The 26,000-nt window shown below is 41.4% G+C and overlaps 1 protein-coding gene across 3 annotated transcripts in view; it reads right to left on the minus strand.

Moving 5' to 3' along the window:
* Nucleotides 1–26,000, minus strand: part of PCNX2 (pecanex 2) — a 156,971-nt gene that overhangs the window by 7,465 nt on the left and 123,506 nt on the right. For all 3 annotated transcript variants that reach the window (XR_012579570.1, XM_074537489.1, XM_074537490.1), the window contains 8 exons: nt 24,140–24,393; nt 19,759–19,992; nt 17,473–17,576; nt 9,977–10,121; nt 8,749–8,979; nt 8,124–8,398; nt 6,946–7,133; nt 909–1,357 (listed from right to left, as the gene is read on the minus strand). Coding sequence is in view for 2 of the 3 variants with exons in the window: in XM_074537489.1 (XP_074393590.1) it covers nt 909–1,357; nt 6,946–7,133; nt 8,124–8,398; nt 8,749–8,979; nt 9,977–10,121; nt 17,473–17,576; nt 19,759–19,992; nt 24,140–24,393 (1,880 nt within the window). In the remaining variant the exon portion in view is untranslated. The remainder of the gene's footprint in view (nt 1–908; nt 1,358–6,945; nt 7,134–8,123; nt 8,399–8,748; nt 8,980–9,976; nt 10,122–17,472; nt 17,577–19,758; nt 19,993–24,139; nt 24,394–26,000) is intronic.

Here is a 26,000-nt window from a genome sequence, read left to right on the forward strand (position 1 = left end):
GATTGAATTTCTGGTCAGAGGGAGGGACAGAACAAGTGCACTATTCAGGAGAAACCATTCCTTTCCTGACATATAAAATAATTTTAAGTCCTGCTGATGCCTTAAGTTTTAGCTTTCCTGTTTTTGAGATTCTGTGCTGCCTAGGAGTGTAGCTCTGAGCTTCATATTAAGTGCTAGTAAGTTCTCTTCACAGGGTAGGTAGACAAAACAATCCTTTTCCAGCTTGAGACCAAGGACAACTCTTACAAGCCTCAGGCCCAAAAAGTGGGGAACTGAAGAGAGCAGACAGGGAGGATGGGGCTTCATAACCCAAGGCTGTAACTGGACAACTACCCCAATAGGCAAATGGACCAAAAACTTATAAAAGTGTGAAACTTGTGACCAGTCATCCATTTTGGGTCCATCTTGGTGTAGCCCTGGCCAGGCTCTTGTACTGGCCAAGGTGTATCCTTGAAGGCCTTTTAATAAATACCTACTTTATTGTTTTAGCTCCGTCTAGTCTCTCTTCTAGGTCAGCCTCTCAAGGCATCACTGTATAAGACTTAAAGCAGGCAAGGAAGGAGCTGTTTAGTCTGCTGTGATGGTACTCATCACCTGGGCTGCAGAAACTGGAGATGTAAGTCCCTGTTTTGAGTGAAAGGAAAAGCAACTTTGCCCCAGTTTGCAATTTCGGGTGTATGCACAACAGCCCCCCTATCAGTTACTCACAAACAATCTCACAGACACACTAATACTATACAGTCTCATTGTGATGCAGCAAAATCCCCCAGAAATACCAAAATCCCAGCACTGGTTTGAAAAAACCTGTTCTCTGACCACTGAGAAGGAAGAAAGAGGACACTTAAGAAGCAGACAGGTGAGCAGAGCAGGACTCCCACTCAGTAGTGCTGTTTTAGCTTCAGCCTTACCCGAGCTGCCTGGCTCGCTGCTCTGGCAGACGGCCCCATGGCAATGTTCATGCTGCTGGAGGACTGCGTGTCGCTCGTGTTGCCTCCGTCCGCAGCCGAGAGCCCAGAAATCACCAAAGCACTCGAAAAACTTCTCTTGCCAAACAGCAGGCTCAGAGTTGAGCTGGTGGAGGAGGCCAGGCTGGACCTGAGCATTGCTGCAGCTCGGTCCTGCACAGTCAGCTGGCCAGCAACAGGAACAGCAGGGGACTGAGAAAACACAGATGTTGCAGAGTTGTGGAATGATAGCTGACTACTAGAAAGCCTTTGGGCAATTTCGTGGGCAGATGTAGACGTCTGGATGAAAGGCTGCCGGCTTTCTGCAATTGGTCCAGAGTGACTTGAAGCAGGGGGCCTTTGGTTTAAAGCAGTGTGTGCCTGGACAGACTGACTCCTGGGTTTTCTCCTGCCTTCAAAAGAAAGATTAATATATTTAAGTAAGTGGCATTCTGATGAACTCCATGCCATTGACAGTGTCCCATGTGTACATATTACTGTTGGCATATTACCACTGGTTTTATTAGCATAAGAGCTCCAAGAACAGCAAAAGTAACAAACCCCTATACCTATGAATCTTTCTGTGTTTTCCACTACAGGTGTTCTAAGTTTTGGTCAAAATAGCTCTAAAGGTTGTGTACTGAGTCAAAAGACAGGGAAATGAGAAGAGACCCCAAGCAAAGCACTCTAATCACAGGCTCACAGCTGTTCTGCTACATACAGTTTAATCAGCCCAGTGAATGACTGAGCATAGTGTTGCTGTAACTCTGCTCCCCTCTGACAACCACACTAATGGAATGTTGAATATCCACCTTATATTGGCTTGGTGTAATTAAATGCAACAATAAAACAAAAAACCTCTATGTTAAAACAATGGCACATTTAAAAGAATTATTCCTGCGTATGGGGAGAGAGAATGAAAATTCAGCCAAGTGGAAGAATACAGCATTCAAGCCACAAGACAGTTTTTAAGACTAACAGTAAACTCTGAGTTTCAAGAGAGATATTTACAATACACCACACACATGAAAAGATGTGAATGCTTTTAGGTAGGATACACTATCAGAGGTCTGAATGTGACCCACATGAGACTCCTGTCCCTTTCTGGGAAGCATCTCTATGCAGCCCCCACTGGATACAGGAAGTAGATTAGATAGCTATTCTGACATGCCTAGACAAATCGTTCCTATACAAATACATCCCCATATTTAACATTTATACCAACACCTTCTGTCATTCAAGCAAACAATTTCTGTATTTCTTACGCTTGTCTATTTGAATAGCCATAGAATGAAAAATCAAATATAAAATCTGGTGGCCAGTGAACCCACCAGAGGCCAGCTTGTACTCCTCAGGCATTCTGCCATAGGTTGGTGCGTGCCACAGGCCCCAGCAGAGTTCACTGTTTCTGTAGACAGGCTCTAACCCAGGCACACACAGCAAACACCCAGTCACAAAAGTGCCTGCTTGGTTTTTTTTGCTCTCCAGGAAACTCCAAACATTAACACAAGCTGGCATTTTGATTTCCTAGCTGTAGCTGTAGGGTGGGGAGTTGATGCCAGGAAATCTGTTGAGAGCCATCAACACAGAAACAAGTTTTTCTGGCAGGCATTCCCAGGCTGTTGGTAATTTTTTTTTTCTTTTTGCTTTGGTTTTCCCCAATACCTGAACTCCTCCAAATACTGAAATTTTGCTGGCATAAAGGAATATAAATCTCACACTATTGTCTAAAAACATGACTGCTGAAGTCACGCAGCTTGCAGCAATGCAGAATTTCATATCCAAGCCATTTACATCATATGGCTGAAACATGATGTTTTACATCCACAGACGTGCTTTTCAGAGGCTGGCATCATTATCCCCATTTTTCAAATGCTAAAGCAAAGAGAATTTAGGTAACTTGGCACAGAGTCAGTTGAGCAGAGCTGGGCTACAACCTAACTGGAGCTCACTAAAACCCAGTTGGTTTGGCAAGTGTTGGACACTTTCACACCTCATTTACAATGTATCTTTAGCTGTACTTTTATATTCCAAACAATAAAAAAATTTTTTCCTAAGTATTAAGAGCCCCAGTATCTCTGCTGGAGAATGATGGGACAGAAATGGCTCTTGGAAGCTCCTGGACAACACTCTCAGGCACAGGATGTGATTCTTAGGGTGGTCCTTGCAGAGCTAGGAGTCAGACTTCGATGGTCCTTGTAGAATATCCACAGAATATCCCCTCCGCCTCAGGATATTCTGTGATTCCGTGGCCCCTGCACTGCTGTGCCAGTGCCCTCTGTCCTTCACATGCAGTGAGGGGCACTGGCCTGGCCACCATGTCTGTGCGCGCGTTTGGCCTCCGCAGGGATTCAGGCTCTTCAAACCCTGGGGTTCTGCTCAAGTGCTTTGGTTTCTACATCTGATGGTTATTTCAAGAGGTTGCCTTTCTTAAATAAAAAGAAAGGACTGGATTTAAGAACAGAGGGGCTGCGGTGTGTTACTGTGCACCGTGGCTAACGTGGCCAAACATCTGTGATATAAATCAGGAAGCTGACCCCTGTCCAAAAGTATTCTATATTCATCCCAAATGCAGTGGTTGGAGCATTGGGCAGGAGACCACCCACATCTACACCTAAAAAACTCTGTCCCTGAAAACACTCTGAAAAACAAAGGCTGGTCTATAAACTGCATCATGAAATACGGAAACTTTGGGGGAGAACCCCACATGTTTCCAGTGCTCCTGATTTTGGCTGCACTTTTATATATAGGGCTTTGCATTTTGCAATTTTGCAGACTCAGTGGTACAAAACACAAACACTCAGTGGTGCAAAACACAGTACGAAATATAAAGAAGTTAAATGTACTTGATGCACAGATTATGAATTTAGAAGGCATTGCTGTGATTATGTAGTCTGCTGTCCTATATAGCATGGGCCATAGGATTTCCCAGAATTATTCCTGTGTAGTTTTATTAATTGTTACTGTCATTTTTAAAAATGCATCCTGCATCTCCAGTCATGGAGAATCCACATTAACCCTTAGTCTCTCATTTCACTATTTATTCACTCTCTTAATATTAAAAATGTGTTCTTGATTTCAAATCTGAATTTGTTTAGTTTTGTTACATCCAAGTCTCCTGAGACCAATGGTCTTTGGTCACCTTTTGTTGCCCAGGTAAACACTTACAGACTACAATCAAGGCATCTCCTACAATACCAATTGCTGGAAAGCATTTTATCTTCCAATACAGGACGTATTTCCCAGAACTTTGGTCATGTTTTGGCTCTTCTTTGAAGTGCTTCCAAACTAAAAATGTCCTTAAATTAGGGCACTGGGACTGTATGTGGCAGGACAACAATATTATGATTTTTAACCAGTATAGATAAGTTCTTTTCTGGTGCTGCGGTATTGCCTTGATGTCCTGATACTTACTGAAGATTGAACAGAGCTTGTTTTTTAACCAGCCCTCTTAAAATCCTTCTTGAATGAGTCATTTGACTTTGCTCAATTAAGCATATACTACCTTTGATAGCCACTCTTTCATGTTTGTAGCTGTTAGGAGGGAAGGAACTGTTTCATGATCAGATAATAGAAATATATTATCTGTGTTTTTTCCCCAGATAAATCAGACATTTATTTTCTCATTTCTACATACTGCATATTGGCAACTCTGCCTTTCTATACAGTGACAGATCAAGACCAGTGCTAGGATTTCTGTTGCTTCTAAATACTCCTTAAAAATAAACAGCCACAAGCTCACTTTCCTCTTTTTGTCCCTAATGGTCCTAGGCAAAAATTCTTCTTTTTTCATTCTCTACAGTATCTGAGGAGTGAATATGAATTTCCATTTGCTACCATTTCCTTGGATTTGTTGTGCATGTCTTAAAAAAGCCAGGTTGCTTTTCTTATCTAAGAGTGACTTTGTCTCTTGATTATGTTTTTCTGGGCATCCAATCAATATGTTCTTTTAAACAACTCACAATTAACTTACTTTATTGTATGGTATGCTCAGGATCATTATATCACAATTAAGCTCGCTACTCTGATTACTGTTGTGTCAAGTTATGAGTAGGCACATGGGGATTCCTCTAACACAAGATACAATTAAAAGCTGCAGTTATTTTATTCTTGCAATGTGATTTATATTCAGGGCAAAATTTATTCCAGTCCTGCCCATTATCTTTAATGACAGGTCAAAAGATCTAACAGGAAACAAACAAGTGTCAAACCCCTCAAGTTCTCTGCTTTGATTTATACAATAATGCTACAAACTTGTTGAAATGTCGAGATGATTTGGTTTACATTACAAGTCCTGATCCCACAGTGGTAGATCTCACAGTCACCCACTGGCAAATTTAGAATCCTAGAATGGTTTGGGTTGGAAGGGACCTTAGAGCTTGTCTCGTTCCAGCCTCCCTGCTGTGGACAAGGACACCTGTTTCTAATTAGGTTGCTCAAAGCCCCATCTAACCCAGCCTTGCATACTTGCAGGAATGGGGCATCCACAATTTCTCTGGGCAACGTGATCCAGTGCCTCACTGTCCTCACAGAACAGATTTTTTTCCTATTATCCAATTAAACACCTAAACCTCTTTCAGTTTGAAGCCATTCCCCCTTGTTCACTCCATGTTCTTGTAAAAAGTCACTTTCCATCTTGTGAACTCCCTTCAAGTTCACAAGACTGTGAACTAGTTCACAAGACTTTCCAGGACTACTGGAAAGTCACAATTAGGTCACCCCAAGGTGGGGTGTACAAACCCAATTCTCTTAGCCTTTCCTCACACATAATCATCTTAGTGTCCCTTCCCTGGACCTGCTCCAATGAGTTCATGTCTTTCCTGTGCTGGGCACCCCAGAGCTGGATGCAGGGTTCCAGGTGGGGTCTCACCAGAGCAGAGCAGAGGGGCAGGATTCCCTCCCTGGCCCTGCTGCCCACACTGCTTTGGATGCAGCCTGGGACACGTTTGGTTCCATGGCTGGGTCATGTCCAGCCTCTCACCCACCCCCAGGTCCTTCTCACAGGGCTGCTCTCCATCTGTTCATCCCCAGCCTGTGTTGATACCGGGGATTCCCCTGACCCAAGTGCAGCCCCTTGCACTGTTAAACTGCAGCAGATTCCCCTGGGCCCACTTCTTGAGCTTGTGCAGGTCCCTGTGAATGGCATCCCACCCTTCAGGTGCATCAACTGCACCACTCAGCTCAGTGTCATCTGCAAATTTGATGAGGGTGCACTGGATCCCTTTGTCTATGTCATTAATGAAGATATTAAATAACAGTGGTCCAGTATGGACCCCTGAAGGACACCACTTGTCACTGATGTCCATCAGGACTCTAGACCATTGACCACTACCTTCTGTGACTGTCCAAAAAACTGCTTATCCTTATTACTTAACATACATTTCCAATGTGAAGGCCCACCTTGCGAATATGTCTGAAGCACTTTTGAATCCATAATTTGAGAAGGGCTCAGCTGTTAGTTGACAGAATGATTGGCAACATTTAATTTTCTCTTGGTAACTGCTATATAGACATAAGAAGCTATTTTCCATTTGTTTGTTCTCCACATGCACTGATGAGCAGCCAAACCAATTCCTCAAATAAATTGCCATGGTCCTTCCAAGCTAATTAAGATTTTTGCATGCTTTCTTTCTGCTGTTCCCAGCCAACAATAAGCAGAGGTTCACCGTGGTACAGGCTCCCTGAATGGTGTGTGCACACTCGCTCCCATCTGCATTTCTCATTCTGGCATTCTTAGTGGCACCTGCTAGGCCAAAAATTACCCATAATGGACTTTGACAGTGGAACCTTTGGTGAATCACTTTTGTTTTACACTCTCCCAGTAAATACCTGGAACAATATCGGGAAGCCATCTCCTACATGTTCTTGGTCATTAGAAGAGACAAAATGCACTCTCTAAAATTACTTTTCCACTGGATTTGAGGACTCCCCAAAGGCATCTGCCCATGTGACCCCCCCCAGGAGAAGACTCCAGAGAAAGGCAAGTAAATTGTGCACATACCTGCCCGCTGGTGGACCTCTTGAGATGAAGTTTGCAGCTGAGGGGTTCCATCCCTGGTGGGCTGTGAGCTACTGCTCTGGCTTGAATTCCCTGTGGAATTGTTGCTAGATGAAGACCCCCCTGCACTATCCACCTCTTCAACATTGCCTCTCTCGTGGTGAGCTGCTGCATGGCAGTCCTTCCGCATTCTGTTTGCAGGAACACACACAGGGTCAGTCTCTTGTTGCACATGAAAATTTGTGTCACCACTGTTAGGTGCCCTCAAAGAGTGTTTTCTCTCACACCACTGCAGGTCTTCTGACATTTTATGAGATGGCAAAGATAAGCCTTCTTGGAACAAAACTGTATATGACACAAGCCAATTTTCTGTGTTTATTGGCTTTGGAATCCTGAAATACTGTAGGGATCTTTATCTAATGTTACAGTGCTCTCCCAAGATTAACTTCTGCATGAGGTAACCAAGTAGCAAAGAGGAATGTGCTGAAGAGAGCTCAGATGGATGGGTTGCATGGTGGGAAACTAGCATGTTAAGCCATTACATAAAATATTGACATTTTAACACAGGTCTTGCTATGCAAGCTGGCTCCCATCATGTCTCCATGGTGCCCTGCCTTTCCTCAGCTACAGTAACTACAGTGGTAACAGCGCAGGGAATGAGGCAAGGGAGCTGTTGTTGTGTGAAAAGTGCAAGTAGGAATGGGAGATGCAGTGTCAGGTACTGATCATGCACAGCCAGGGGAAGTCAGGCAGTTTTGGTGAATAGCAAGTACATTTTTAGGTGTGCTTTGGTCAAGAACAATAACTTAGAGGTTATCTAATTGCCAAAGCTTTGGAACATAACTCACCAAAATCCACCAGCACATTTACTCATGGTCAGAGTTACAGAAAAGATACGCTTATTTAGATGGCATAAACAGTACAATTCCATGGAATGAGGTGTCTGTAGTGCAGTGTGATTTGAATTACTCTTGTTGAATATGCAGAAAGCTTTGTCATGAATGAGTTAATGGATTTTCTTTCTGTTCTATTTGCAGCACTGTTTTGTTATATTCTGAGTTACTTCCAATTAATTTTTTTCCTCATAGATAATAATACAGAATTACTCTCCTTTAACAGAAAATACAATGAAACCGAGATGGCAGGGTCTCTTATCAGCATAGCCAAAATTTAACACCTACCTTAACCACTTGGATTTGAACCACTTTTTAATGTTGTCCAAACTGACAGGTCCCCCCCAAATGTTCCTCAGTTGGCTGTGTGTCCCAAGGTACGAGGTGGTTAAGGGGGAGACGTACATTGGATATCCCAGTGGTTGATCACATGAAGAATTAATTAAGTTCCGCAACACCTGTTTATTGTTCTGGATGCTTCCTCTCTCCGGGTTACGATTGCGTAAGAAAATCAGTTCCTGTTGCTGACCAGCCCAAAGCCCTCTGACACACTCCTTGTTGACCTGCAGGTGGGTTAAAACATGCAGATCATGCAAAAACACTTGCTGCTCAAATGCAGAACTACAGGATTTAAGTAGAACAGCAGTGGCTGAGTGTGCAAACACATCATGATGTCTTTGCACCAACAGCTTTTTATTAACTTCTGCAGCTACTCCCTGGTAAAGCCTGGAATGTTATTTCAGAGACACAAACATGGGTGGCAAAATGGAAGTCAACTGAAGAGAACTCTTTTGGCCTCCAGTCCCTACTTTAAAAACTACAATTAACTTCTCCTTTCAGCCACATTACTCAGAAATAGTGCTAGTTACCACAGCCCTAAGTTACTGCAATATTAGAAAGCTGGCACATGTACCTTGATCACCTTGAAGCTCAGGTAGCTTTTGTGGAGCATGATAACTTTATATTCATCTGCTCCTTCATCTACCACGTGTCTGAGAGTCAGCAGCTCCTCCCGGTTGGACAGGACTGCGCTGCGCCAGGCCGGGTCCCCTTCGTGACAAATCACAACCTTTTCTTCAAAGGATTGGATGGCTTCGTACAAAACTGCTGGGTCCTCATACTCATCTGGGCACGTGAACTGGTCCTGCTCGTACAGGAAAAAGTATTGAACAGGTCAGGTACATTCGTGAAAACACAAAAACTATTGACAGGAAACAAAACACTGGCTTCCAAACAGTTGCCAGCTGGACCCCTCCAAGAGACTTGCCACTTGCTAAAGAGTGTCTTTTGGGAGCTTCATTTAACAGTGATAGAGAAAGGTACAATTTCAGTTTTATTGTAACCTGTTCTGATCCCATGACTACACTGGACAAAGGCACTTGGAGAATACCAGCTTATCCTTTTTTTTCTTTAAATAGAATGTGAAACTATGGGAGGCAGAGCTTTTGGGTAAGCTGGAGAGAGATATCACCTAGGACAGTCCACAGTTCTTGTGGAAATTCTTATTTTTATTCACCAAACAACACCAACAATAGCACAGACTGGGAATCCATCAGCAAATACCACAATACTGAAATTTCACCCAGCAGCACCATGGCCAGCGATAACATCATAAAATTATTGTGTCAAAGACGCAGATACAAATTCACAGCAGTTCAATAAGTAACATCCAGAACAATTATAAATATCACTAATGATAAAAACATATGATACTAAATCATACTGTGCCAGAACAGGAACAAAATCAACTCCAAGCTACACAGAGCCTGACCTGAAATTACCAGTGAAATCAGTATAAACAATGGATTTCCCTTCAATCTAGAAACCATCTTTATAGTATCCCCACAAGTAAAATATGACATTTTCTGATTTCTTTTGATGAAAAATGCAGGGTCAAGCTCTGCAAAGTTGTTTCAAATGGGCAGCTAGGGGGGCTCAGAAAAGAACATCAAGTGAATGCAAAATAAATAAATGCCAAACTCTTCCATGTTGGTGAAAGATGTTTCTTAGAATAAGGTGGCAAGTACTCCATTTCACTTTTTTTTTCTCCTTTTAGACAGTTGCTAAGATATCCTGCATTTTCCGAAGAAAACAGACACAATAGTAAATGTTAAAAATAAATACATAAATAAATGCCCTACCTGGTGCAGCTTTAGAGACATTCGGATTGCTGGGGCAACAACCTTGTGCAGCAGATCCATGTCAGCAAAGACCCACTCATCTTTGGCTGCTATCCGGAAGTCTCCTTTAAACAGTGCATGGAGCCCATAAAGAAAAGAGTCCAGGCTGTAAGAGAAAGGCAGCAGTCACTCCCAGAAGCCATTCCCATCTCTCCAAGGCAGATCCTACAGTCACCAGGCTGGTGACCCTCTGGCCCAGGGTGAGTGCCTGCCCTGGATGTAAAGCAGGGGGCACATGGCACAAAGCCATTCCTTGGGGGAGGCAGTTTTCCTTCTGTGTGCTCTGTAAATGACAGGCCATGAGATGAATGGAATGAAGGATATCCTCAGGATGGGTGACTGAGTCACAGGGTGCCTCAGGGCGCTGCTTCTCTGCAGCTGTGCCAAAGGGACCAGGTCAGAGTGCCAGCTGCACTCCCTCTGCAGCCAGCAGAAGCTGCTTCCTTATTTGAAAGTTTATTGATCAGTCCTGTTAGCACTTCTCCTTGTAAGTAAAAAATAATAATAGATAAAAATACTTTCAGGAAATTTAAGACCTTTCTCATGACATTCAAACCTAAATGTGAACATTAAAGCAGATGTACTGAGAATACTAAATTTCAGAACTGTTCAGCAAACCAGGTGAGAGCAGGAATCAACCAACAGGTGCTTCCTACTCAAACAATGAGCCCTAAAGCAAACACACACTGGGTTTCTTTTTTGTAATGTAGGAAACCAGATGTAGGCAGTTCTGCCAGGCCTTGCATGATGGCTTACCTGGAACTGAGATACAAGCACAAGGTAAAAGCTACAAAAATAAGGTAGTTGTTAGAAGATGGTTGTGCAAGGGCTTTGTGAAGGGAAACCATCAGCCTTCAGCTCTGATCTGCACCCTGAATTACAGGACTCCCATGCCACTGTCACTTGTAGGTTGCTTGTAGGTTACTGCTGTGCCAATATTGCTCTGAAGAAGTGATCTCAAAATTGAGGAAAACAGATCCATGTATTAAAAACAGGCATATCTTGCAAACCCACAGGACATGGTTTCATCTACCTGCTAAGATTTCCCTCACTTTTACAACAGTTGATCTTTTAGATTGTAAAGACTCTGGGGAGAAGCCATATTAAGATGTTAGTAGTTTTCATTACTGCTCAGCCTTTCTCTAGAGGACATATAATATTTCCACGTAATTGAGCTTTCTTAATTATTTTATAAAAAAAAAAAAAAAGAGAAGAATATATTTTCAATATATTCTCTTCTCAGAGAGAGGAAGAAGAGACTGGGAGAAGGCCTGGCCAGCTTCATCTGAAAGTCATTCTAATTTTGCTCTTGGTGGGTAGCATGTCTTAGAAATTAAAGTGGAAATACATATGTTGTTATCAGAGAAACAACTGGATACTGATTTTCTCCATGAAAGCATCATGTAATACAAATCAAGTAAGCAGTGGGACCAAAACTAGCCAGAAAGGCAGGGCTGCTGTCACTGCTGGGAACATAAGGAGTACAGGGAAACTTTAATGAATCCTTAACTGATTTGCATTTATTAGCAATAAGTTCCTTATTAAAACATGCCTGTGTGAGACAGGCACACTCAGATCTTCAAAACATTCAAGCATTGATTTCAGTGGGAGTTATTATGTGTCCTTAAGGACTGAGTCCTGGTCCCCACTGACCTTCAATCCATCATCCCCACAGTTCAGAGAATGATAATATACTCAAACCCTGCTGAACATCTAGGAAAGCCCTAGGATGAGCCAGCTGGGAGGGTGGAGGGAGAATGGTGAGAGCAGCCAGCATGGTGAAATGTGACTTTTGCCCCCTTTGAAAAGGCTACACATCAGGAAGGCTCCTTTCACTTGCCCACCCACCAGAAAACACCAGCATACACAGCTGAATCCTTGCCTGGAAAAAAAACCTCGTCTGTAGCTAAATATTCTTCCCAGGATGAAATTTTAAAAGTTACCTTGAACTCTGCATCTAATGATGATCTGTAGTGGAGTTTCTCCCCACATCACACCCCCTGTATTTGCTCTGAAAAGTTGGCTGGGACGAAGGGAGGAGTAGGCAGGAGAGAGAACTGGTTTTTATATCTTGGGAGGCTGTCAGAGTCAAATCTGAACACCAGAGCAGACACAGAGCTTACATCCACATCGAAGTGCCTTACAGGCATCGGCAGCAGCCAAACAGGCTGGTGTGCAGAGCAGGATGTGCTGAAGGCATGGCCAGGACTAGGACAGCCATGCAAACTGCAGCCCAGCATCAGCAGAGGGAGTGGGGGGAAGCTCACACAGTTCTCCCTGGGCTGAGGGGAGGCTCATCCATTTGTCATCCCTCTGCATAATAAGTTCTCTAACTCAGGGGATTTTTAAGAACAAACATGACTGCTACAAGGAGCAAATCAGTGGTGGCAGTAGTTGTGAGAGGCTGAGAGTCAATTATTTTATGAATTGTATTTTCCACCAGAGCGGTCTGGAGGAGATTGCTGTATTCACAAAACCATGGGCATCTTTTATTCTCCTGACAATTGTAATGAGGCTTTTGGGTACATTCTCTCTATAATGTGACACTATCTCAAGCCATTACTTCTGTAACATGCAGCCTCCTTAATCCATATAAGATATAGCTCTCGTTATTCTTCCCATTGTTATGCTCTCTCCTGAAGACACTAATGAGATTATTAGGAAGCTGTAAAAGTCAACCACTTTGATCTCAGGCCTGACTCTCAACCACTTTGATCTCAGGCCTCACTCAAGGTTGTTGCTGTTTTCTTGGCCCACTTTTAACAAAACTCAATTAGTAATCTGCTGTAGTTACAGGCTGGTTCAAAATATTTTGAAAACAAGTTAAAGTAAAATTACACGTCAAAGAAACAACGTTAATCTGTAAGAGACATAACTACGGTATCAGGCAACATTTCCAACCCTCTGAGCTAACAACCTGAAAAGCTGCTGTCACAACTGCAAGCTGTCTTAGAACAAGGCTGGTAGGTGCATGGGAACTGTCAGCTCCTTGGAGGTGCAGAAAAGAGGGGATTAAGTAGCGCCACAAACACCAGAGGGAGGGCAACAGTGCCAAAGCAAATACTCCCTCCTACTGCACTCCTCCTGCTGCTCCAACAGCTGAAACTAAAAGCATTTAGTGCCAGCCTGAAAGCAGTATGGATACAGACTAATGAGCTGGTGAATATCTCTGTGTGGATTTTGCATCTGCAGACCTTCTCCAGTGTTAACTGTAGGTTTATTTAAGGAATAAAGGGACAGGCATGGCTGTGAGCTAGTAATGACCTGAATGTCATAGTTCACCTGAAATATCTTCAGTGGTAGCCCTTCTAATTGGATATTTTAGATGGCAGTGGTTGTAAGCTAAGAGTCAAACTTTCCTGCCCTGCTCAGCTCTGGCAGCCATCGAGCTGCACTGTCTGCTTGAACTCCCACCAGCAGAGCAGCACCAGAGCAGCTGTGGTGCCCTGGCTCTGTGCCTTCCCCTTCCCCCAGGTGCTGGGCAATGCAGTGGGCTGGCCAGGTGGGAAGGGGCAAGTGGGGCCAGCTGCTTCCCTGGGTTTCCAAGTGAGCAGCAGCTCCTCCAGGCAGAGGCATTTCTTGGAATGACCCTTTGTCCAAACTGAGCTTGGGGAACCTGAGCAGCCAATCTTGGTAGTGTTGGAAGTATCTGATGAGACATGCTTTATCGAAACACTTCTGTATTTTTCCAAATTTGAAATTTTTACTAAATATTTCTTTACTGGTACCTTTAGTGGCTGAATAGAATTATTCTATAATTTTTAAACAAATACACAACTAAACATATCACCCACATTTGAATAAATTAATGGTAATGTCATGTCATTCTTCAAATTGCATTTTGTGCAGGATGCCTCCTAATGACAGTTTAAAAGAGCAAGTGATTTGCATTGCAATGTTCTGCCTCCTTAATGAATGCACTTATTATGTAATCTAGTGTTAATGTTAGGTTTCTACTGACATTTACATGAACAGGTACAGTGAATAATTATTTACATACATTATATAAGAGCATTTAAAATCTTGGTTTACACAGTGACATTTGCTGATTAATAGATTAGACAAAATCATGTGTAAATGAGTGCAAATTGATAGTTTGCATACACAATGTAAACTTGACTCAACTCTGTAGCCCACAGTAACATTACCTTTGCTCCACTGCACAGCAGTTGGATGACTCTCACTCCTCCAATGACTAGATTTAGTCCAGAGAAAGTTTCCAACTACCTGCATAGTCACCTCTGAGAATGAAACATGAACTGCAGAGCACCCCAGATTCTTGGCTGGTTTGCTTTCCCTGAACATCTGAAACGCTTCATACAGTGAGAGGAGTGTGATGCCTACCTGGCCCTCACACCTCAAACTCATCCCCAAAGCTCCAGCAATGCTGTACACAAGATGCTCCACAGAGAGAATTAATAGAAAGTCCTGAGATGATGTCCAAGGTAAATTCTCAGGGCTTACCAGAATAACCCAAATCTGTATTTTTGTATCCAGCATTTGAGCATGACAAAACGTGTTAGGAGCCCAGACCTCTGACAAAATGAGTCACACCCCAACACCCAGAGTCATGGAATGGCCTGGGTTAGAAGGGACCTTAAAGATCATCTAGTTCCAATCTCATACATGTGGTACATCTCCCTCTCATTCACACATCTGGCTGCGGGACTGCCTGCTCTGACCACTCCTAAGAAAACTAAAACCCTCTTCAGCACCAGTAGCTTCTGAAAGGTCCCCAAAATATCATGGCAACTTTTCAAATAAAAGGATTGTAAAGTATCACTCAAGGAAATGTTCCTCTGGCTCCTGAGGACCTAAAGTACATCTGGCCCGTGTTACTGACTGTAGACCTGCAGCAGTCTGAGAGCTGGGGGCAAGGACCAGCAGAACACTCAAGATCTCTCCTTGGTGAGAGCTGCTGTGCTCTGCCAAACACAGAGGGAGAGTGCCTGAGGACAGTTCTCAGGAGCATGTCCTTCTAGCCTCATCAGCACTGCACACTTTGGACAAAGTCTCCTTCCCCTGGCATGCTTGCTGTATAACTGTATTCCTATTGGAGTCTCACTGACTGACTGCTAATTTGTGTTTAAACTAGTTGTGCAGACCTGTCTGAAGCAAAAAACACCGTAAGCAGCGTGCCCTTCATGGCCAAGTGAATGTATTTGGGGGATTTCTGTTGATAAAGGTCTTGATGTCAGGGGGGTAGGGTATCCACCTCCCTACTCAGTTAATAATTTCTACTAAATTGGTTTAGTCAGTTAAGATACATACGTTCTGAAAGACAAGAAGAACTGTATTTTACCAAGCTAAAGACAAATTTTGTAGCTGCAGCAATTTATAACTTCAACTGTGCTACTCAGATTCCTTTTCTATTTCTCCAGATCCTTCTGACAGTGGAAATGCAGTAAAGGTAATTTAACCAGGTGGGGAAGTGACACAGTTTTTCCACAGTGAAACTTTTCCAGGGAAAGCTTTTGTGAAGTAGCATTGGAAAAGATACCGACAGAAGCTTCCACTTAGTCCCTTTCATGTCACAAAATACATTTTAAAAATACAATGATTTGATACTGCCCTGGAGCACTTGCTTAATAAAAAGAAAACCAGGGCTTAATTGAAGATTATATAGAACAGATTAAAAAAAAGGGACAGAGCTGTGCACCTCAGATGACTACCCCAGTTTTTGCCTTTCTGCAGACCTTCCCTCCCTAAGAAAAGTATTTTTAAATATGGAGAGTCCACTTATCAAAAGAGAGGAAGTAATCCAGTTCATTGGTATTTGTCAGATTTTGAAAAGACATGGTTTAGCTGACTCCTGAAAGTATTCTTAAAATCTTTACAGAACACTATACAAATAATTATCCTCAATATTCATACTTTCCATGTTAAGCTTTGGAAAGTCTCTGATAATATTATCCGTCTGTATTAGCTACTAACCGTGTAAGCCAGTACAAATAGGGACATTGTTATTGTATCTGTACTATAGCCAAAGCATTGTAATGAAGATTTTAAGATCCAGTGGAAAGTATGTGGAATGTCATGACAGTTTTAGGAACCTTTTGTGTTATTTTCAGATGAATTCCTAATATCGCTGTGACCTATCTGTTGTAGGCATAGATCAAAAATCACTTTAATCTTTTATCAAACAAATATCATAAATGCACATAAACTTTCCCATCATGTCCCCAAACTCTAAAATTTGGATCAGTAAAAACCCAGGACAATTTAAAAAATACCAATGACTTACCTAACATCACACTAATTTGAGTGAATAGAAATGAAGGGAAACGAAATGCAGCCCAGAAGAAAACTACTACAGGAAGGGAATGTACAAAGACTAGTAGAAAAGAGATGACAAAAGCCACTTTAGAAAGCAGAAATCAGCAGCACAACAAAAAATAAGCCACATGAGCCACAAACATTTTGCATGGAAGACATAAAGCAAAATGTTATAAATGTCTCAGCAGATAACAAAGCTAGAATGAATATTTAAATAGACTGTTTTAACAAAATTCATTCAAAATCACACATGCTGTCTCTGTTTGCTTGTTAGCAAGAAAAATCCTCTCTAAGGAGCATGTTGATAGAGGTCTAAGTAGCTTTGCTCACCATTCTGTGCCAACACAGCAAGGTCACTTAGAAGCTGTATTTATTCAGCTTCTCCATTGTTACTAAACTCCTGTGCACACAGAGGGTTCAAATAAACCTAATAAACCCCTAAAATTATGTGGGAAGTTAAACTCCATTAAAATAATCATAATTTTATTAATAAAATGCCTCATGTATAGCACATTGTAAATTATACTGTATAAAACTCAAACAACTCATAACTCCCAGTGAAAATGGAAGAATCCCTAATGAAAATATAAGATGAAGAGCATATTTAGAAACAATCTCAATTGAAGCATATTTTAATTAACCAGATTTCCTACGAAGAAGTGCTCAGAATGAATGAACAAATGAGCTAGGTAGACTGAGAACAGACAAAGCTGCAGCCTCAGGAGATGAGAGGTTCTCCCTTCCTCAGCTGCCAGAATGAAGTGGCACAATGAACAGGAATACAACCCTGAGGAATATAGAGAAGAACTCTTATACATTTATTATTATTTAGCTAATTACAACTCAGATGACAGCAGTTTCTTTCCCTTCTGTACATTTCTTCCTTCTACTGGGATGCCAGAGGAAGGACAGCATTCCAGTAGCCAGGCATGAGTGAAAACAAGCCATAACCATTGGTACCCATTCTTTCAATCGAAAATTCTGCTCTGCCCTCCAAAATAAAGACTGGTATTAGTTATTTAGCCAACCACAAAGAAAAAGATGACCAGGAATGACAGAAAAGATTTTATGGAGGAATGAGATTTTACCTTGATCTCATCTTCTCTTGAGATCCCACATCATGTGAAAAAAGACAACAGGTCTTTGTTTTAACATGAGGAAAAAGGGATTCCTAAGATTACCTGATGGCCATGTTGTGAGATGCAGTTCCCAAAGCTCTCCGACCCAGTATACACAAGGCAAAGGAAAGTGTCACAAGAGGAGAATCCTCATCACTGTCCAGGTGCTACAAAGTTTGAAATTAGCATGTTACTCTAAGGGCAAACATCACATTTAAAAGCACCACAAACAGTGACATTCATAACATTTGCATGTAGCCGGACCTGCACACCAAAACATTCTTTGCAATTTAACAAACCAAGAAGAAAGACCACCCCCATCAGAGGATTTTTGCAAAATGCAAGCTTGTTTTGCCCACTGGCTGGAAACAGAAATTTCCATTCTCAGGTAGTGAGATCCCAAGAGCTTTGGTGGTGGTGATGTTTTATTGTGAGGTTTTTGTTTGTTTCCACTCCTCCCACATCTGACATTCTAAAATGGAGAAGGTTCCTTGCTGTTGGGAGACACTGCAATTAGAGACAGCCAAAGCCCTTTTCATGGACCACAGTTCCTCAGTTCCTATGAAACATTACCACAGATTTCAGAAGTACAATATTTTTGGAGAAGTTCAGAAGCACACACTTTCAGTGAATAACAATATCTATCTAAATGGTTGATGACACTGACTGCCCATTTTAACAAGCACTCAGAATATTGCATTTATGTTTACTAGCACAGGAGAAGTCTTTTAATGAAATTTTCACAAAGAAAACTTTGCTACCAAGCAGGAGGAAAAAACTGGAACAACCCTTCATGCATGTAAATCTTCAGGAGGATACATATTATTATTTCAGTCCATGTAATGAGTGATTTCTTAGAGCTTTCTTTGACTCTAAAACTGAAGCCAATTATAATGGAGAATGTAGCTCCTTCTATAAAATATATTGATTTTCTGGATTATGTGTACAGTGAACTTGGGTTTTTTTATACCACCTCCTACATGAACTGTGCTTCTCTACAGTCAGTGAATTAAAAAACAAAGGTAAAACATGTAACAAAAAGATAAATGTGTGTGTGCGGCACCAGTGCAGGCATTAATTTGCCTTTTGAAGTCTAACTTACTTGTTTCAAGACTACTGACATCCTTAAATCTATAACTGAATTTGAAAGTCTAAGGCAGAGCACAAGTGGAAAGGCATCAATTAACAGTGGCTTTCCCCACACCATGCAAGTCTTTGTGTGTCTGAACTTGGGAGCTGAGACATGGAGCTGAGAAAGAAAAGAAGTGAAGTATTCCTAGTAGGAGGAGATGGTGTTTTTGAAATGTCTCAGAAGACAATTCAATGAAAACATTATCAATATAATGATGTACAGGGGAACTGGTGGAATGGTACTCAGCATCAGAGACATGAGAAGGAACCAAACTGGAGCAGAAATATTTGGTGATGTTTCAAGAAAGATTCAGTGATATCACACCAGCTAAGATCAGTAATGGGATGTGCATTCTGCGACCCTGAGTTGAAAAATGCACAAATACAGCACATTGTGGCCAGGAAAGAGACACTTCTCCACTTTTGCCACTATCAGCAATAATCAGAAAATTAGATGGAGACAATATGCTTGTTTGAAACTGTACTCTCCCTCTGGGCTATTCTGAGTATTCCATGGAAGTACAGTAGTGCATTTCTGACAAACAACTGCTGACCATCAGTAATCTCAGTGGCTCAGAGCATGCAAATGCACAGCTGCACATCTGCCCTTGACCTTCTAGAGCTGCAGTGGTGGCACACACTTCTGTGGTGTGGTTCATGTTTGAGTCACGAGCTGTCAGAGGTGACCTGTGCCAGCAGGGAGTGTGCCAGGCACTCCCCTGCCATCCTGCAACTGTACACTAATATAGGCAAACTTCTGAAAGGGATACACAGATATCACAGGCATTTGGCAAATGTACCAATCACTGGCAACATTGAAGGAACTGCAATGCTCTGATGACATTCTATGAATGGAGCCTGCTCTAGCAGTACTTCTGTGAGAACTTGATACATCTGTGCTTTCTAGAGCGGACAAAATTAACATTGTTGGAAATTCGCACAGTAAAGAACTGGTTCTGTATTCAATAATCTGTATTCAAAGACTGATGCTTCTTAAGACTCCTTAAGGTAGTTTCCAAAATACTTTTTTTCCATTCCACAAAACCTGTTTTCCTTTTACATTAAAGCTAAAAGCTTGTATGAAATAAATTTTATTCTACTAATCCTTAGCAAGTAGAAGAGTAGCCATGCACCATTTCACTCATATCCCAAGAAGTAAAACTAATACTACTAAAAAAAAAAAAAAAAAAAAAAAAAAAAAAAAAAATTGGGACATACCTCCACCCTTTTCCTCGCACAAAACTGAATCCAGTCCAGATAAACACTGCAGAAACTAGCTCTTGTTATTCCCTGAAGACATGGAACATAATCTTCATCTATGTTAACGTTAAACATTGCAAGGTCACGCTCAATATAATGCCACTTTGCATAAGGCTGCAGTATCTTCTGGATGGATTCATCTTTTATCCACTCCTGGATTTTGGGAGAACTCGCTGTAAAGTATATTATACTCTGTTGACAAAATGTGCAAATGTTAGTCACTCTGATTAAAGCAGACATATTTTACACAGAAGACAATAAGCCAACTAGGAGCCTATTAAGAATTGTAATAGTATATCTATTTCTTACATTTTACTGCTTGGCATCATTATTGCTTTACAAAGTGTTCAAGTTAAAAAGATGACAATAATTGATATTGATAGCAGACAACAGAAAAAACCCCAGTATTTTTAATATCCTTGTGCCTTCCATAAAAATCCATACAATGACAGGAATAGAGAGTTCCAGCAGTCAAATATGTCAGTATTCGTGGGATTCTAGAGTCTGTGACTGAGAAGGTGATATCCAATAGTAGCTTAGGCGTGTTTTGAAAAAACAGTAGTAAACAGTCCCATCCTCAAAATAGGGCACGTGTCTTCCCTCAGCAGACTTATTGTTTTCTGGGGATGATGCTTTCCTAATTCTTGATTAGCCACAAGGTGAGACATGACCACAGTGAATGACACAAGTCTTTTATTTGTCAATGCAGCAGGTAAAGAATAATAGAATTTTTTTTGTTGGGTTAAAAAGCTGATAAATGTAACTGAGTTTGCTTTTAAAGGACTGAAGGGGGAGGAGCACTCAGCAGGGGCTCTTTAACCAAAAATTTTTCTAACCACTCTGTCTGGACACATTAAAATAATAATAAATAAAAAGCAATACAAAATTCCATATAAACACAACTTAGAGCATATTTTCAAAAGAATATGAAACTTAAGAAGTTCCAGTGTGTTCTATCAGCAGGAAAGTCCCATTATAATGTTCTATAATACTAATTTAGAGTTGGATACCAAAGCAAATGAGGAGCAAGTATACTTGGCTGAAGATGATGTAGTCCTAGTTTACCCAGTCAATGGAAATAGTACTAAGCAAATAAATGTATAAAATTAATATATGATGGATTACAGAGGACAGAAGCACTACCAGCCCTTTGAAAAACCCCAGATGCTCTCCATAGTATATTTTTCAAATTGCACAAAAGTAAGAGGAGAATCAAGCTTCAGAGGAAAAAGACAAGTCAGAGAGATATGGACAGGATGGACCCTTAATTTCTTGGCATGTGGAGAACAATGCACTCCTTAAAAAAGATTCATGCAGAAACAATATGAGCTGAAAACACAGCACTCAGCGAATACACAGACTTCTTGAATACTAAAAGATGTTTAAATAAGAATATATTGAGAAGAGATGGAAGAGGCACAAGGGAAAAATATCACAGTAGTTGGGCAGGAAATTATTATTTCAAAATATATGCAGAAGGGCTACAGAAGCTGACCCACTTTGTTTGTGGGGAATAAAAATCCTTCCATAATAAGAAATGTATGCATATCCAGGCTGTCAATGAAACTGCAAATGAAATAAATATGATTTAGGAATAAGATTCTCAGTGCAACTCATTGTTTAAAAGACCAATACAGTAATTATTCTTGAAGGATAGAAGAACTAAAACAAAGCACACATTCTCTTTGTTGATTTTTGAGATAGAGTTTGCTTTTTTTATTATCCTCATCTGTGTTTACAAAGAAGCTGATTCAGCTGGGAAAAAATCAGACTTGCAATCAGACACAAAACAACAAAATCTTCCGTCACCTAATTAAATTCTGCTCTTGGTAACTCTTACAAGGTATGTTTTATGCACAAGTACATCCTCAGCTATATGGCATTTCTGAAACAATATGGTAAATATTTACAACATTATAAGCTACAGAGAATAAACCAGAAACACTCCAAATGCTCAATGCAATGGAAGTGCAGTTCCTGCAGAAACTCCAGCCTAAGTGATTTTTTGAGTTTGTGTTTTATGTGACCTGAATACTGCCTTATCTATAGTTCTTCTTACAATTACTTTCACACTGTTAAAAAGAAAGTGTGAAGGACTTTTAGAAGGTTCACAGTGCAACTGCACAGGGTCTTGATCTGCATTCCCCCAGAAGAAACAGCTGGGGAAGGAATGAATTCTCACCTCTGTGTCTGATACTGTTTATTTGGAGGCAAACATTAAATAAACAGGAAAAAAGCTGATCTAATACATATTATAATCTTCTCACTTTCCAAGGCTGTATTAAAGATTTTACCAAATCTTTTTAAAGCCCCTGTTTAAAAATACAAGGAGAAAATATCCAGGTAATTTTCTTTTGGAAGTGACATTCTAGAGAAGGGATTTCCTGAGTGCACCCTCCCTTCACTAAAGGGAGCCCCAGCCCAGGCTAACACTGAAGGAGCCAACAGGTTATTATTATTTTCTGTTTATCCTTCCCTAACAAGAGAAGTAGATTAAAAAGATGGACAGCCTGAGAATGAAGACTGACCTTTCTGAGAATGAAGCTCTGTTTCAGTGCAATATAATAATACTGACTCAACTAAACCCAACAAGAAGAGATTTGATTTTCATGCTTTCAGAGCCATCGGGAGTGCACATGAACTCTGCATAGAGCAAAGATGGAGCCACAGCACACCTCAGTGATGTGGACAGCATTTAACCCACTCCCTTCTCAAAACAGGATCAACTAACCACACCTCTATCCCATGGGATGGAAGTTTGTCTAAGCCATCTTGCCTATGTTAGCTGCTTCTCAGGTGTGTCCAGAACCAGAAGCTCTAAACTGCCTTTCAGTTAAGTTTTTACATTCCATGTGGTAAACTTCACACTTCCCACAAACCCTCCATATATTGGAGGATTTTAAGGCACAAAATCAGTTCCAGTATATAAAGCAAAATTATTCAATGCTTTAAACTAATAAGATGCTGATTTGATTGCAGCTTAGACTAGGATTTTTTCAATCTCATTCCCCATCAAAAGCTGAGTCATTTGCCAGCTTGCACCAGTTTATGTTCCAGTTATTCAGGTTACCTTTTAAGGTAAAGCAAACCAATTGTAGTAACATACTCATTAAAGAAGAGTTGGTTTTTTGTTTTGGTTTTTTTTTTCCGCTCAGTTACATTGCTTTAAAACAATTTATAGCCACAAACACCACTTCTAAAATGAAAAAAATCATGCTCACATGCAGTTTTATTTCTAACTAGTTTATTAAACAAAGCAGGTTGGTTACCAGGCCGTACTGCCTACGAAATTATTTATGAAATCCCAGAAGTAATCAACTACATGATCAAAGCACCTTTGTAAGGCAATGAGCTTGTTTTTACTACATAGGTTCATTTGCAAAAAATGGTGATTAACTTATTTACAACAGGTCTGTCTCTCAAGTTGACAGAGTTTTACAATTGTGGGGATGTAAGTGAAAAGGAGTTGTCAAGGGTGGTTTGGAGCTTTAGCAATTGTCTTCATGGCAGTTCCAGTGGCACAGCAAGCAGCACCTGGCTGCTGCTGTTCCAGGAGAAGACTATAAAGCACAACAAATTATTCATTTTCTGGATTGGGAATTGTTTTGGCAGAGGATGAAGATGTCTTGGTAGAGTATAAGGTTCAATTATTTTGACAAATTAGTATCTGTGTGGTTATTGTGATCTTAATAACAATGCAATAATAGAAGCGGTGTAAATTAACTGATGTGTCAGCAATGTAATAAACCAACGTCAAATGTGTTGTGATATATGTTTAAAACAGAAGGTAAGTAGGGAGTTTGTACTACTGAAAAAGTACATTTGAGAAACAGCTCTTCAGAAGTTTCCCAAGAACTTTATGCTTGTTAACACCTTTCTTTTCTTTTCCAGGAAAAAAAAAAACTAAAGGAAAGGCCAAGGCAAGAAGAAATAACAAACTGTTACTGAAGTGTTGCAAAAACTTAAGAACCTAAATAAGAACACTTTGTCTGATTTTATCCCTACAGGACAGTAATTCACCTTCTTGATCTCCACTGAAGCATGCCTGCCATTTTCTGTACTAACTGTAAGTGATCAGAATTGTATTTAGCAAAGGGACACATTAATTAATTATCCCCATTCCAGTGGAAGGTGTCCCTGCCATAGGAGGACGGCTGGAACCGGATGATCCTAAGATCAAACCAAATGATTCTATGGTTCTATGATCTAACATCAAGCCTGCAGAGCAGATGGATAAACATAAAACAAAAAACTTCAAATGCTCTTTCTTCCATAGACAGACAGAATTCTGTTTGACCAGCCTGCCCAGGAACAAAGTGCACTTGAGCAGAGAGTTTACCTTGATGTAGTATCTGATCAGGATCCTGCGCAGGTCGAACACCTGCAGCATGGTGGCGGCGTTGTTGTCGATGATGCTGTATCCCTCCAGGATGTACTGGCTCCGCGTGATCTCCCACGTCAGCCAGCGCAGGTTGAAGGCTGCATTGCATGACAGCAGGTGCGGCAAGTGCCCGGGCTTGCAACAGCAGCAGCCCTCGTTGTCTTCATCTCCTTCTGTTATAGCTTCCACCTCTCTCTGCTGGCAGTATGTCCCTTGGCACAGAGAAAGAGAGGGGGTGCTGCCAGTTATTGGGGGAGGAGGAAACAAAGGAGGCCTTGCAAGCTCACACCCAAAGTATGTCTGAAGGTTGTATGCACTTAGAAAGATCTGAGAGAACGAGCTACAGCAACAAACTCGATGTGAGCCATGTGCAGCAGCAAATAAAGGGCTGTACATTACTCATTCACTACCATCACCTATAAGGCCAAAAGGGCCTGATCTAATGTTCTGATTCTAATGGGTTCTGAGCTGAGCTAAACTACAGACCACAGTTTCTGCCTCCATAAAAACTCACCAAGAAGCAATTCTAAAGAGTCTTGCTCCATAAGGCACATTAAGCAAGTTGATCCAAGTCCCAGTCTGTAGCAGGCTCCAGGCCTGCTACGGCCCCATCAAGGGAAGAGGCTTAAAGACAGGAAATGCCATGTCATGGTGAAATAGCAAGAAGCCTCTCTCTTCCTGCTTTTGGACCCCAGCTTATCTCTCTGTAACCCCATAGGTCACTTTCCCTTAACCCCAGCTATTAGACAACTTTGGGTCCCCCTATACCCTATATAAAGGGCTGTTTTAGCCCATTCTGGTAAGAAGAGCCATCGCTGGAACCCTTCACAGACCCTCAATAAAGCCATTGCTGTGGAACTCCAGAGCAGCCTTCTCCTCTCTCTACGTCTGCCGGCCAGCCTGCAGCGCCTTAGCAAGCAAAAGAGCTGAACTCAAACGAGCTGATAATCACCAAAGAGCTGATATCCCTTAAGCTTGCTAAGGTAGCCAGTGGCTGGGAGCTGCTTGGGTTTTGGGCAGTCTGTCCCTGCAGGAAGACTGAGCTATCCGGCCCGCACAGCCTGCTCAGGGGCAAACGTGCTCTCATCAGGAGCCCGGGACATCAGTCTACTTATTCAACTAACATGCGGGACCCAAAGAAAGATTTTAGTGTGTCAGAGCACTTGTACAATCTGGGTTTTAGCAAGCTATCTTGGAAAGCATGTTCCAAAAATAACATCTACTGGGTTGTTCTCTCTCCCACTGGAGTAAAAGCTACTCTGGATCAAACATCTCTAATGAACAGCACTAGTGGCAGTACATCACAAGAACAGAACAGCTTTCTAATTAGTCTATTACACAGGCTTTAGATCAAAGTAGAGCAAATTTTTACTAAAAAGGATATGTTACCTCAAAAAGAAGTCACGAGGCAGATGTAGAAGCAATAATGCAGACTCTGCATTTCAGCCTGTGCTGTGCTCACTAGATGGTCAAGCTGAGCCCTTGTGGATTTGAACTCTATCAATGCAGTTTCCATACTATGTAGGGCACTACTAATAAAAACCGAGGCAGATGCCCATGTGCTCACCCCAGTACTCTCAAAATAGATGTTTTATGTTTTTGATGTATGCTTCTTTTTGAAATTTTCTCTCCATAGGCTGCTGCAGAACTTAGTCCCCACTGAGTTTGTACATAAACCATCTTTCAAGGGCATCTCCCGTGATGCAAGTTACACATCTTGCACAGGCCTTCTGCCAGAGGTTCAGTACCACCCCACAGATTGCTGACTCCATCAACTGCTAAACAGACTCAACAGGAGAGGAAGATGTGAGACTGCAGT

The sequence above is a fragment of the Zonotrichia albicollis genome, chromosome 3 (assembly GCF_047830755.1).
Source record: "Zonotrichia albicollis isolate bZonAlb1 chromosome 3, bZonAlb1.hap1, whole genome shotgun sequence".
Classification (NCBI taxonomy): domain Eukaryota; kingdom Metazoa; phylum Chordata; class Aves; order Passeriformes; family Passerellidae; genus Zonotrichia; species Zonotrichia albicollis.